The 15,447-nt window shown below is 43.7% G+C and overlaps 1 protein-coding gene across 3 annotated transcripts in view; it reads left to right on the forward strand.

The window, feature by feature from the left end:
• The window catches only part of KDM2A (lysine demethylase 2A), a 286,076-nt gene that overhangs the window by 33,415 nt on the left and 237,214 nt on the right, over nucleotides 1-15,447 (forward strand). For all 3 annotated transcript variants that reach the window (XM_044296600.1, XM_044296601.1, XM_044296599.1), the window contains exons 6-8: nucleotides 9,344-9,522; nucleotides 11,090-11,196; nucleotides 12,129-12,222. In XM_044296600.1, the coding sequence (XP_044152535.1) occupies nucleotides 9,344-9,522; nucleotides 11,090-11,196; nucleotides 12,129-12,222 (380 nt within the window). The remainder of the gene's footprint in view (nucleotides 1-9,343; nucleotides 9,523-11,089; nucleotides 11,197-12,128; nucleotides 12,223-15,447) is intronic.

The following is a 15,447-nucleotide window of genomic DNA, read 5'->3' on the forward strand; positions in this document are numbered from 1 at the left end:
TTTTTTTTTTGTGGGTTCACTGATATGTGCCCTAAACAGGTCAAGCACAAGTAGGGACAGTTTCTTCAGAAGCCCTTCAGGGCGTTTGGCCCACACTTTGTTGACCCATATTCTTCTCATGCCATTCTCGGTCATCCACCCTTTGTCATGTATGTGCAATATTACCCCTCTTGGAATAGCCTCTTTTGACATGTTCTTCTTCTTGAATCATTAACATCAAAACATCATCCATATTCCCAATCTGGTCTATTTAATAGCCATTTTTCTTTCTTGCATCCAGCACATATTTGTGAAAAAGTATCTTGGACTCAAATTCTTTTGGTATTTTTTTGCACAATTCTAATTTTGGTGCGCATAGCAAGGCCACATCTTCTCATGAATCTGTAGCACCATGATGAGGATCCAGTGAACTCATCAATGCCTTTCTCTGCAGGTAGACGCTTGGCTTCATATATGATCATTTTTATAATCTTATTGAATATAAACACATGCTAATTACAGAACATTCCCTGGACAGGGTTTATATTAAATATTACTATAACTCCCCTCTTCCATAGGAATCCACTCATAAACGGCAGTATATGAGTAGATACCTATGGATGAGGGGGTTATAGTCATTTATGATGCACATTTATCGCCCCTGTGCTGGACTCGCCCAGGGACTATATCTAAAACCGCCGTAAACAGCAGGAGCACAGCTGGTACGGCGGGAGATGGCAGGGAGGCTGATTGGTGGAGGTGTGAGTAGTTGGATACACTCTCCCTCAATCGGCTGAATGAATCGCAGGCTGGCGGCAATGGAACGCAGTAAGTGAAGCCACCAGTCCACCCAAAGGTGGCCTCAGGAGCTCCTGGGTAGGATGGATGTGCGGGCTGGCGGCATACAGAGCACATTAAGTGAAGCCGCCAGCCCGCCCATAGTGCGAACTTAAAGGGGTTTTCTCATTTCAGACAATGGGGGCATATCGCTAGGATATGCCTCCATTGTCTTATAGTTGCTGGGACCCTAGTCATATGCCCCATTGTCTAAGATGGGAATACCCCTTTAAGGAAGCACAGGGTCAGCCCGCCCTACAGTTTATTGGCAGGCTCAGGAGCTGTTAACCACTTCAACCCCGCTAGCTGAAACCCCCTTAATGACCAGGCCACTTTTTACACTTCTGCACTACACTACTTTCATCGTTTATCGCTCGGTCATGCAACTTACCACCCAAATGAATTTTACCTCCTTTTCTTCTCACTAATAGAGCTTTCATTTGGTGGTATTTCATTGCTGCTGACATTTTAACTTTTTTTGTTATTAATCAAAATGTAACGATTTTTTTGCAAAAAAATTACATTTTTCACTTTCAGCTGTAAAATTTTGCAAAAAAAAACGACATCCACATATACATTTTTCGCTAAATTTATTGTTCTACATGTCTTTGATTAAAAAAATAAATAAAATGTTTGGGCAAAAAAAAATGGTTTGGGTAAAAGTTATAGCGTTTACAAACTATGGTACAAAAATGTGAATTTCCGCTTTTTGAAGCAGCTCTGACTTTCTGAGCACCTGTCATGTTTCCTGAGGTTCTACAATGCCCAAACAGTAGAAAAACCCCACCAATGACCCCATCTCAGAAAGTAGACACCCTAAGGTATTCGCTGATGGGCATAGTGAGTTCATAGAACTTTTTATTTTTTGTCACAAGTTAGCAGAAAATTGATTTTTTTTTTTTTCTTTTTTCTTACAAAGTCTCCTATTCCACTAACTTGCGACAAAAAATAAAAAATTCGAGGAACTCGCCATGCCCCTCACGGAATACCTTGGGGTGTCTTCTTTCCAAAATGGGGTCACTTGTGGCGTAGTTATACTGCCCTGGCAATTTAGGGGCCCAAATGTGTGAGAAGTACTTTGCAATCAAAATGTGTAAAAAAAAAAATGGCCTGCGAAATCCGAAAGGTGCACTTTGGAATATGTGCCCCTTTGCCCACCTTGGCTGCAAAAAAGTGTCACACATCTGGTATCGCCGTACTCAGGAGAAGTTGGGGAATGTGTTTTGGGGTGTCATTTTACATATAACCATGCTGGGTGAGAGAAATATCTTGGCAAAAGACAACTTTTTTCCAAATTTTTTTTTTATACAAAGTTGGCATTTGACCAAGATATTTATCTCACCCAGCATGGGTATATGTAAAATAACACCCCAAAACACATTCCCCAACTTCTCCTGAGTATGGCGATACCACATGTGTGACACTTTTTTGCAGCCTAGATGCGCAAAGGTGCCCAAATTCTTTTTTAGGAGGGCATTTTTAGACATTTGGATCCCAGACTTCTTGTCACGCTTTAGGGCCCCTAAAAAGCCAGGGCAGTATAAATACCCCACATGTGACCCCACTTTGGAAAGAAGACACCCCAAGGTATTCAATAAGGGGCCTGGCAAGTTCATAGAAATTTTATTTTTTTGGCATAAGTTAGCGGAAATTGATTTTTTTATTTATTTTTTTTCTCACAAAGTCTCACTTTCCGCTAACTTAGGACAAAAATTTAAATCTTTCATGGACTCAATATGCCCCTCAGCGAATACCTTGGGGTGTCTTCTTTCCAAAATGGGGTCAGTTGTGGGGTGTTTGTACTGCCCTGGCATTTGAGGGTCTCCGCAATCATTACATGTATGGACAGCATTAGGAGTTTCTGCTATTCTCCTTATATTGAGCATACAGGTAATGAGATTTTTTCTTTTCCGTTCAGCCTCTGGACGGCACAGATTTCTTCATTCGCATCGATCAATGTGGATGAAAAAATCTCTGCCCAAAAAAAAAAGAAAGAGGGAAAAGGCGTCTGCCAGGACATAGGAGCTCCGCCCAACATCCATACCCACTTAGCTCGTATGCCCTGGCAAACCAGATTTCTCCATTCACATCAATCGATGTGGATGAATAAATCATTGCCAGGATTATTATTATTATTTTTTTATATACAAAGTGTTTGCCAAAGCATAGGAACGCCGCCTCCTCCTCAGCTCGTATGCCTTGGCAAACGTATCTTTTACTGCAGAGTAGAAATCTCGTCTTGCAGCGCCGCATACACCGACTTGCGTGTAATCTGACAGCAGCGCAATTCTTCTGTCAGAATGCACAACAGTGCTGCAGCTAGTCGATCGATTGGTCCACCTGGAAGGTTAAAAAAAAAAAAAAACAGGCCGCAGCGCAATAATTTTATTATCTTTGGAACAGAACATATAAACTTTAACTTTTTGAACTAAACATTAACCTTTTTGCTTACTGGTGTGTTTTTTTTTTTTTTTTTGTTACCTTTATAGAACAAACCTCTCCTTCCCCATGGGTCAATGTGCAAAGCGCAAATCGCCCAAAGATGTGGCGAAGTGCGTTATGCACTTTGTCCCAGGTGAAAGGAGACGTTTGCAGCAGCTGTGAGTGAATGGGCCCTAATAGCCCTGTGTGCCTGTCCTGGTGAGATGTGATCCCTATGCTAGGTGTACCTGTGTGTGGTACTTCCGGAAACACTCTCCAAAGCATAGGGCAGGGTGGTCAGGACAGTCAGGACAGAAATAGCGGGTGTCACGCCTTATTCCACTCCTGCTACAGACACAACATCTTTTTCGGGGTGACGGTTGGGTTGAGGTACCAGGAACGACATTGGAAATGTCGCTCGTGTAGACGGCTAACTACACTGGTGGATGGGGCCACGGAACCTCCTGGGTACAGGAGGTTCTCAATGATCTCTTCCTGAAATTTGAGGAAGGATCCAGTTCTCCCAGCCTTACTGTAGAGAACAAAACTATTATACAGAGCCAATTGAATTAAATATACAGACACCTTCTTATACCAGCGTCTGGTTCTGCGTGAAACTAAATACGGAGACAACATCTGGTCATTGAAGTCCACCCCTCCCATGTGAAGGTTATAGTCGTGGACTGAGAGGGGCTTTTCAATGACACGGGTTGCTGGCTCAATTTGGATTGTCGTGTCTGCGTGAATGGAGGAGAGCATGTAAACGTCACGCTTGTCTCTCCATTTCACCGCGAGCAGTTCTTCGATACACAATGCGGCCCTCTGCCCCCTTGCAAGACGGGTGGTAACGAGCCGTTGGGGGGAAGCCCGCGCGACTAGTTTGCGCGGTGCCACAGGCGCCAATCTGTTCTAGAAACAAATGCCTAAAGAGGGCCACACTTGTGTAGAAATTGTCCACATAAAGATGGTACCCCTTGCCGAATAAGGGTGACACCAAGTCCCAGACTGTCTTCCCACTGCTCCCCAGGTAGTCAGGGCAACCGACCGGCTCCAGGGTCTGATCTTTTCCCTCATAGATCCGAAATTTGTGGGTATAGCCTGTGGCCCTTTCACAGAGCTTATACAATTTGACCCCATACCGGGCGCGCTTGCTTGGGATGTATTGTTTGAAGCCAAGGCGCCCGGTAAAATGTATTAGGGACTCGTCTACGCAGATGTTTTGCTCTGGGGTGTACAAATCTGCAAATTTCAGGTTGAAATGGTCTGAGGGGCCGAATTTTGTGGAGCCATTCAAAAGCAGGGTGGCCTCTGGGACGGGAGGCGGTGTTGTCGCTAAAGTGCAGGAAACGCAGGATGGCCTCAAAACGTGCCCTGGACATAGCAGCAGAGAACATGGGCATGTGATGAATTGGGTTCGTGGACCAATATGACTGCAATTCATGCTTTTTAGTTAGACCCATGTTGAGGAGAAGGCCCAGAAAAGTTTAAATTTCGGAAACTTGGACTGGTTTCCACCGGAAAGGCTGGGCATAATAGCTTCCCGGGTTGGCGGTTATAAATTGTGTGGCATACCTGTTTGTTTCGGCCACGACTATGTCTAAGAGCTCCGCAGTCAAGAACAGCTCAAAAAATCCCAGGGCCGAACCGATCTGAGCTGTCTCAACCCGAACTCCAGATTGGGCGGTGAAAGGGGGAACTACAGGTGCGGCTGAAGTTGGGGACTGCCAATCAGGGTTTGCCAGCACCTCTGGGATTCTAGGGGCTCTACAGGCCCGTCTTTGCGGTGGCTGCGACGGGGTCACTACTGCTCGTTCCACCGTACCAGCTTCAACTGCCCTTCTGGTGCTCGCCACTTCACCAGGTTGTACGGCAGTGCTGGTACTAGGTCCAGGAAGGGCTGCGCTGCTGATGTATGCCTCACCACGTAATCAGACAGCGCCAGCCCCACTCTGCTGCCCTTGAAGCGGATCCTGCGCAACCTGCGGTCTAGCGACACGGGGCCGGGTACGCCTGGTGCTATCAGGGACCTCAGCCTCCTCCGTCCGAACTTTGGGTCAGAGAGCCACTGCTTTCTACAGGTTCGTATTCTGACCAGCTAGATTCATCAGATGAGGGTTCCCATTCCTCATCCGACTGGGTCAGAAGCCTGTAGGCCTCTTCAGAAGAATACCCCCCGTTTGACATTTGGGCAACTAAATTTAGGGGTATTCCCTGAGACTACCCAAGAAAAAAAAGCAAGCCTGTCTTACAAAGGGGAGGCTAGCGAAGTACCGGAGGCCGCTGCGGTTGATAAAAAATATCAAAACTGATTTATTTATTTTTTATCGCCGCAGCGCGTGTAAAGTGAATGTGCAGTGATAAAAAAAAAATATATTTTTTGTCACTGCGGTGGGGCGGGTGTGGGCGAACGCACGTGTGGGCGACCGATCAGGCCTGATCGGGCAAACACTGCGTTTTGGGTGGAGGGCGAACTAAAGTGACACTAATACTATTATAGATCTGACCGTGATCAGTTTTGATCACTTCCAGATACTATAAAAGTACAAATGCTGATTAGCGATACGCTAATCAGCAAATCAGTGACTGCGGTGCGGTGGGCTGGGCGCTAACCGATCCCTAAACTACCTAACCAAGGGGCCTAAACTATCCTAAAACCTAACGGTCAATACCAGTGAAAAAAAAAGTGACAGTTTGCACTGATCACTTTTTTCCTTTCACTAGTGATTGACAGGGGCGATCAAAGGGGTGATCAAAGGGTTAATTGGGGTGCAGGGGGTGATCTGGGGCTAAGTGTGTACTGTTGGTGCTACTCACTGTGAAGCCTGATCCTCTGCTGGATCCAACCGACGAAAAGGACCAGCAGAGGAGCAAGGCAGCCATATAACAGATCATATTTACTAATATGATCTGTTATCTGACACTTGATTGTTTTTTTTTTTTTTTTAAATCATCAGCTTGCCAGCCGCGATCATTGGCTGGCAAGCTGATGACGCGACCCCCCTTGATGAAATGCCGGTCCGAACTGCGCATACGCGGGCCGGCAAAGCGCGGATGCATATATGCGTGACTCTGCGCAGCGCTGCCGCCTCCGGACCGCACATCTGCGTTAGGCGGTCCGGAGGCGGTTAAGGAGAGCTCCTGAGCCACCTAATTTGCGTCATGTTTGTTTTTAAGACGCAGTGATTCCCCTCCACACACACACACACTTTGGAGGGGAAAAAAAGTGCTTCTTAGGCCTCATGCACACGACCGTTGTGTGCATCCGTGGCCGTTGTGCCGTTTTACGTTTTTTTTCCGCGGACCCATTGACTTTCAATGGGTCCGTGGAAAATTCGGAAAATGCACCGTTTTGCAGCCGAGGCCGTGATCCGTGTATCCTGTCCGTCAAAAAAATATGACCTGTCCTATTTTTTTGACGGACAACGGTTCACGGACCCATTCAAGTCAATGGGTCCGTGAAAGAACACGGATGCACACAAGATTGGCATCCGTGTCCGTGATCCGTGGCCGTAGGTTGCTTTCATACAGACGGATCCGAAGATCCGTCTGCATAAAAGCTTTTTCTGATCTAAGTTTTCAGTTCGTGAAAACTCATTTCCGACAGTATATTCTAACACAGAAGCGTTCCCATGGTGATGGGGACGCTTCTAGTTAGAATACACTGCAAACTTTGTACAAGACTGCCCCCTGCTGCCTGGCAGCACCCGATCTCTTACAGGGGGATATGATAGCACAATTAACCCCTTCAGGTGCGGCACCTAAAGGGGTTAATTGTACTATCATATTCCCCTGTAAGAGATCAGGGCTGCCAGGCAGCAGGGGGCAGCCCCCCCCCCTCCCCAGTTTGAATATCGTTGGTGGCACAGTGTGCCAACCACCATCGGCCCCCCTCCCTCCCTCTATTGTATTAAATCGTTGGTGGATATACTGTCGGATCTGAGGTTCACGAAGTAGCTCATATCCGACAGTATATTCTAACATAGAGGCGTTCCCATGGTGATGGGGACGCTTCAAGTTAAAATATACCATCGGATTGGAGAAAACTCCAATCCGATGGTATAAAAGAACTCCAGACTTTACATTGAAAGTCAATGGGGACGGATCCGTTTGAAATGGCACCATATTGTGTCAACATCAAACGGATCCGTCCCCATTGACTTGCATTGTAATTCAGGACGGATCCGTTTGGCTCCGCACGGCCAGGCGGACACCAAAACGACTTTTTTTTCATGTCCGTGGATCCTCCAAAAATCAAGGAAGACCCACGGACGAAAAAACGGTCACGGATCACGGACCCACGGACCCCGTTTTTGCGGACCGTGAAAAAAAACTGTCGTGTGCATGAGGCCTTATAAAATGAAAAATACAGGTATTTTTTTTTTTTGATCGTTCAATATTACACCTTTTTGGGGCAAGGTGACCAAAAAAGCTCCTGTTTTGCCAGTTTATTTTTATTAAGCGTTAACCTGAGGGGGTAGGCCCTTTGATGTGTTTATTTTTTTATAGAGCTGCTCATTACAGATGCATTATTATAAAGTTAATTTACTTTTATTTATTTTATTTAAAAAAAAAAAAGCCCCTTTCCCATCATCAAGTTTTTCTTTTTTTTGTTTCCCTCTACTGTAACTTATTTTACCCTTTTTTTTATTTTTTTTATTATTTTTTTATTTTTTTGCCCCGGTACAGGGACTTTAGCGTTCAGTGTCTTTAAAGCTTCCATACACAGTGGACCCTGAGGCCCGAGCTTGCCTTGGCAGCCATCGGCCCCCTGTCACTGCTGAGCGGGAGGCCGATGGAGAGGGAGTCTCCTCCTCTGTTATCCTCTTATATGTCGCGGTCAACGTTGATTGCGGCATATAGGGGGTTATTCTCCGGCATCAGCGGTTACATCGATGATGGCAAACAAGTAGGGACCCAGCTGTCGGTCACAGCCGGATCCCTGCATTAATTGTGCGTGCACAGATCCTGTGCCCGCCAGATCATTATGACGTACTAGTACGTCAATTTGCGGGAAGTCTCTTCTTGCTGTGACGTACTAGTACGTCATATGTCGCAAAAGGGTTAAAGAGGTATTCCGATGTTTATATATTTTATGTATTTAACGTTTTGTGTAAAGGGTTTTGTTACTTCAGCAAATAACACTTATACAGATAAAGTTAATACAAGGCACTTTCTAATGTAATGTTATCATCCATATTGCTTCCTTTGCTGGCTGGATTCATTTTTCCATTACATTATACACTGCTAATTCCCATGGTTACGACCACACTGTAATCCAGCAGTGGTGGCTGTGCAATGTGCTCTCCCTTGGTCCCAGCCACCAGAAAGGCCGACAGTTTTTCAGATAGTGTGCTAGCACGGCCACCGCTGATGGATTGCAGGGTGGTCATAACCATGAAAATGAGCAGTGTATATTGTCATCCTGCCAGCAAAGGAAGCAATATGGATAACAATACATTAGTAAGTGACTTGTATTAACTTTCTCTGCATGATACATGCCACTTACTGAAGTGACAAAACCCCCTTAAATACCTTTCTTATGTCAGTTTGTTGACCCCCCCTATTTGTATGGTAGAACGTCTAGCCTATAAATCAGTCAGTCTTATGTAGTGTATCCATTCCCTAACTGACCCATGGCATCAGTCATGTGACGCCCCACTGATATTTCAGAAAGCAAGTGTTCCATGACATTTATGTGCTGGGTCAGCACATAGGACACTTCCAGGGGATAACTACTTTGGACTAATGGTGGAAAACATTGTGGCTAACTACTTCACAGTATGCGTGGCTGCCTGCTTCCATGTTATTTGGAAAATTGCTGCCTGTCTCTAAGTGATGGCATGTAAAAAAAAAGTACTAATACAACACATACAGGGTAGTCTTGAAGAACTATGTCAGCTGTGCTTCTACATGGGCGCTGACTGACATGAAATACTGCTGCAAGTAGTAATACTGTATATACTGAAAGAACTGCATCTAATTTATCTAAATTTGGTGCAGATTGGTCCAGTTGCTTGGCTGTGCATAAAGAACAGACAACAGAAACTCATTTATACAGACACGCTATAGTTTATTAACTTGGCATGTAATAAACTTTATTTTCCAGGAAGCAAGCGTATTGTGGATGTTATGGACGTTGGCACCCAAAAAGGAATAGAGATGACCATGGCACAGTGGGCAAAATACTATGAAACGCCTGATGAAGAGAGAGAGAAACTGTACAATGTCATAAGCCTTGAGTTCAGCCATACCAAGCTGGAAAACTTGGTTCAAAGGCCAGCCACGGTTAGCAGCATATCCCATATCCAGCTGTTCATAGCTTCTTTGGACTTTCCGTTATTATCACCTTGGCAAAAACCTTTTAAGTGGTATTTATTAAGTGTGCTGTTGCAGAAAGCGGCCATACACATTAGGTAGCTGTTGCCGACAGCAATTTTTCCTGATGCTAGAAATCCCTATTTTTGTGAGAACATGCACAAATGAAGATAAATGTGGTAGACCAGCTGGCCAGCCCATTCCCTACCATCACCACGCCACCTTGTCAAAGTTCAAAGGGTGGTGCAGAAATGTCACTTGTACCAAAATTTGTCACAAGTGGCATTTAAAATTTCAAAAAGTGGCACAAGGAGGAAAATCTCCCCCTAAGGCCCCTTTCGCGCAGGTGCGAATACGGACCCATTTATTTCAATGGGGTCTGTATACATTATCATTGTTCTTCACGCATCACTTGTGTGTTGCGTTAAAATCGTAGCGTGTTCTTTATTCTGCGTTTTTTCAATGCTGGCCCCATAGAAGTGAACGAGGCTGCGTGAAAAACGCATTGCATCTGCAAGCAAGTGGGGATGCATCAGTGAAAAATGCATCGCATCCCCACTTGCTTGCAGATGCAATGCGTTTTTCACGCAGCCTCATTTACTTCTATGGGGCCAGCATTGCGTGAAAAATGCTGAATATAGAACATGCTACGATTTTAACGCAACGCACAAGTGATGCATGAAAAACAATGATAATGTACACAGACCCATTGAAATGAATGGGTCTACTTTCACACTGGCGTTTTGACTTTCCGTTTGAGATCCGTTCAGTGCTCTCTCAAGCGGTCCAAAACTGATCAGTTTGCATTCTGAATGGAAAAGGATCCACTCAGAATGCATCAGTTTGCCTCCATTCAGTCTTCATTCCACTTTGGAGACTGACACCAAAACGCTGCTGAAACTGAGCCAAACGGATCTGTCCTGGCACACAATGTAAGTCAATGGGACGGATCCGTTTTCACTGACACAATCTGGTACAATAGAAAACTGATCCGTCCTCCATTGACTTTCAATGGTGTTCAAGACTGATTCGTCTTGGATATGTTACAGATAATACAAACTGATCCGATCTGAACGGATGCAGACGCTTGCATTATCTGAACGGATCCGTCCATGACATATCCGCACAAAACACGAGTGTGAAAGTAGCATAAGAGATGTTATTTGTAAGCATTCAGTTTTCTATCATGCGCATAAAAAACGCATCAATGCGATAACAACTGAACGCAAAGAAAACTAACGGAACTTGCTTGCACAATGGTGCGAGTTTTCCTGAACGCATCCGGACCTAATCCTTATCGTTCGTGTGCAAGAGATCTAAGTGTTAATAGCCATCCTTTATGCCTTCCATTGCCTACTTACAGTTGTTGCCATCATTCTTTCATATTTTCATCGGTCACTAATTTTTTCTGTTGTTTGACTATTGCTTTACACATCATTCATTCTTCCTGCCTCTTCTCCAGTCTCCTTGTATTTCTTTTCCTCAGCCTGTCAAGCTTCCCCTAATTGTGTCACATTTTGTGTTTTATTCTAAACAGGTAGATCAAATAGATTGGGTTGATAACATCTGGCCCAGACACTTAAAAGAGCGGCAGACGGAATCCACAAACTCCATACAGGAAATGCAGTACCCCAAAGTACAGAAGTGAGTGCTAGCTAGGTGTTGTAGATAGTGACTTATAAAATAATTTCCAAATGTGACACCCTGTGCATGCTACAAGTTGGGAAAAAATACGCTGAGGGGCTAAAACACTAGAAAATGGCCTTTAAAACGACACTACAAAAAGTCATTTTATCTTTTTCCTATTGACCAACATATAGCTTTAGTTTTTGGTTATTTTCCATTTTTGTTTTTTACTCCCTGCCTTCCCAGAGCTGTAAACCTTTTTTTTCTTTCTATTCACTTAGTTGTATGAGGGCTTATTTTTGGCTGGATAAGTTGTACTTTCTAATGGCGTTGTTTTTTATTGCATGCGATTGTAGTGGGAAGCTGGAAATAAAACGAAATCACACCATTGTGTGATGACGAATTGGCTATTTTGATATTTTTTTAAACTTATTTACGGTGTTCACTGTACAGGATAAATGTTTTTAATATTTTAACAGTACAGTCATTTTGGGATATGGCTTTCCCTATGATTTTTTTATTTTTATTTTTTTTAACACCCAATTCCCTTTTGGGGACTTGATCATATGATTGCTTCTCCTTTAGAATGCAATGATTTGACATTACACTGTGTTCCTATGCCCATAGTTAAATCGTTGTAACAGGCCACAGATCTTCTATTATTATTATTAATAATAATAATAATAATAATAATATTATTATCATCATCATCTCCCTGGAAAGCCTCTTCTAATGGTCAGATGTGGTTAAAGAGTAAACTGATGGCAGTGTGTTTGATATTGACAGCAGTGTCTTCCTGGAGGACCTCACTGGTGATTTCTGTAACAGCCCAGGAATCTAAAATATCTTCTAACTTGGAAGATGCTGGGAGTGTCAGATGAAAAAGCATTTTGCTGCATGTAGAGTTAGTATTATTGTGCTTCAGTAACATGCCCCTCTGTCTATTACAGGTACTGCCTTATGAGTGTAAGGGGCTGTTACACTGATTTCCATGTAGACTTTGGAGGTACTTCTGTATGGTACCACATCCTGCGAGGAGGCAAGGTCCGTGTGTTACTTTGTCTGTTTTAGTCAATGTTCAGTATGTACTAATATTACTAAAACGTGATTGTAAGTGGGGTGTATATGTGTGTGTGTATGTATAGAGATGTACAAAAGGCATTATTGTGGGAAAAAAACCAATTTCTTAGCTTTTATTTGCATTTTAGCAAAAAGTGTCCAGTCCAAAATTATTCATACCCTTCACAAACTGTCAGTCTGTGGGAAAATCAAAAGTTCTATGCCATTCCAAATAGTCAAAGCTGTTCTAAAGCATCCTAATTACCCTGATTAATTGGGAACAGCTGTTTGAATCAGCTCAACAGGTGAAAAACAGCAGCTCTCTGCAGTTGGTTTGTGGACAGTCATGGCTAAGACAAAGGAGCTCACTGAGGACCTGTGGCTGCGCATTGTGGCTGCTCACAAGTCAGGGAAGGGCTACAAGGCTTTTTCTAAATGTTCCAGTGGCTACAGTGCAAAGTATTTTAAAAAAATACAATATGTTCCGCACTGTGGAAAATCTCAGGACGTGGTCAGAAGCCTAAAGTGACACCTGTGCTTGGCAGGAGGATAGTTAGAGAGGTGAAAAAGAATCCAAGGATCACCACCAAGGCCATCCTGGTGAATCTGGGCTCTGCTGGTGGCAATGTCTCAAGGCAGACAATCCAACGGACACTGCACACTGCTGGGTTCCACTTCTCCAGATAAGGCACACAAAAGCTTGGCCTCTGCAAAAGCTCATCTGGACAAAGAAGACTTCTGGTCTTCTGTGTTATGGTCAGATAAAACTAAAATGTAATTGTTTGGTCACAATGATGTTTCCTTCATTTGGACAAAAAAGGAGAAGACTTCAACCCAAAGAACACCATCCCCACTGTCAAACATAGTGGTGGGAACGTAATGCTTTGGGGGTGTTTTTCAGCCAATGGACAAGGGAACCTAATCGCAGTAAATAGCACCATGAAAAAAGAGCAATACATGAGGATTCTCAACCACAACATCAGGCAGTCTGCAGAGAAACTTGGCCTTGGGCACCAGTGGACATTTCAGCATGACAATGACCCAAAACACACAGCAAAAGTGGTAAAGAAATGGTTAGCAGACAACAACATTAACGTTTTGGAGTGGCCCAGCCAGACAAAGAATCCAATTGAGAATCTGTGGAGGGAGCTAAACATCAGGGTGATGGCAAGAAGACCCTCCAACCTGAAAGATTTGGAGCTCATTGCTAAAGCTGAATGGCCAAATATACCTGTAGAGACATGCAAAAAGCTGGTCTGCAATTCTAGGAAGCGTTTGATTGCTGTAATAGCCAATAAAGGCTTTTCTATTGATTATTGAGAAGGGTATGAATAATTTTGGACTGGACTCTTTTTGCTCAAATGTAAATAAAATCGGAGAAATGTTTTTTTCCACAATAATGCCTCTTGTACATCGTCTTATCTTTTGAAGACACCCATGTCATTTCCCGTAAAAAAAAATTACTTGCTGATTGAATAAAAGTAACTTTAAGGGCAGTTTCACACGAGCGGATGCCGTGCGTGGCATCCGCTCCGTGAAATAGTACCAAGACCCGATGCAGACTGCAGAGGCACGGAGCATTAACATGATTGATAATGCTCCGTGCCTCTCTGTGACCTCTTTACTACGAAATCACAGTGACAACTTTATCTCAGAGAGGCACGGAGCACATTATCAGTCATGTTACTGCTCCGTGCTTCTGCAGTCTGCATCGGGTCTTGGCTGTCTTTCACGGAGCGGATGCCACGCACGGCATCCGCTCGTGTGAAACAGCCCTAAGTCAAAATTTGCCAGGGGTATGAATAATTATGAGCAGCACTGTGTGTGTGTGTGTGTGTGTGTGTGTGTGTGTAAAAACTACTTGTCGAAGGACTAAAGCGGGGGCTCGATCTACTTGTCCCTCATGACAATCTACTTGTCCCGATACAAAAAATAATTTTAAATCAAAACCATATTTCAATGCACCGCCACGCTTCCTTATGAAGGGAGGTGGCTGGCTTGCGTTCCTGTCTTTGTGGTGTGAAATGACTCTAAGTTTAGTGCTCGTTCACACCATAATGCACTATATCACGGCCAGCTCACTATGTTGTAGGGCAAGAGGGGGTGTGACGATCCATTGAAGTGAATGGCACTGTAGCCACAGCCGCAGGCGGTCGGATGCACGGGATCGCAAGGAACAATTATGCCTGAGGTCCGGTCAAAATGCTGCTTGCATAATGTGCCTGGACAATCCAGCACCTTTTTTAAATAAAAAAATTCAGCAGCATGCTCATAAAGTAAAGAGGAGTTTTATTCACCCATGTGGATGCAACGTTTCGGCTCAAAAACTAAAGCTTGAGAGAGGTTCTAATGTTTGAGCCAAAACGTCACATCCACATGGGTGAATAAAACTCATCTTTTTTACTTTTATACTTCATGAGAGTGCTGGTGGATTTATTTTTTGTTTCTGCCTAAGCCGGAAACGATAATCTGCTCCTCTACTGGAACAGATTACCAGATTTACCGAACCCAAATGTGAACCTAGCCTTAAACAAGTTTTTTAATGTAAAATATTCCCTCCTGCTTCTCTTGGTTGTGTAGTTTTCGTTAGTCTTCTCTTGTTATGAGCAGTCCTGTTCAGTTCTGCGCATATTCAGAAGGAAGCCTTTGAACAAGCTCATTGTTGTACATACTCAGCTGAGTCCATAGATTTCTCTTGGCTCCACTGATTTTAATGGAAGACTTAGAAATGAATGGCAAGCCAAGGATATAAGTCTTCCATTAAAATCAGTGAAGCCAAGAGAAATCTATGGACTCAGCTGAATATGTACAACAATGAGCTTGTTCAAAGGCTTCCTTCTGAATATGTGCAGGACTGCACATAACAAGAGAAGACTAACGAAAACTACACAACCAAGAGAAGCAGGAGGGAATATTTTACATTACAAACTTGTTTAAGGCTAGGTTCACATCTGGGGTCGGTAAATCTCGTAATCTGTTCCAGTAGAGGAGTAGATTGCCGTTTCCGGCTTTGGAAGAAACAAAAAATAAATTTAATAAATCCAGCAGCACTCTCATGAAGTATAAAAGTAAAGAGAGGAGTTTTATTCACCTAATGTGGACGTGACGTTTTGGTTCAAACATTAGAACCTTTCTCAAGCTTTAGTGTTTTAGCCGAAACGTTGCGTCCACATGGGTGAATAAAACTCCTCTTTACTTTATGAGTGTGCT

This window comes from Bufo gargarizans, chromosome 6, assembly GCF_014858855.1.
Source record: "Bufo gargarizans isolate SCDJY-AF-19 chromosome 6, ASM1485885v1, whole genome shotgun sequence".
Taxonomy (NCBI): Eukaryota; Metazoa; Chordata; class Amphibia; order Anura; family Bufonidae; genus Bufo; species Bufo gargarizans.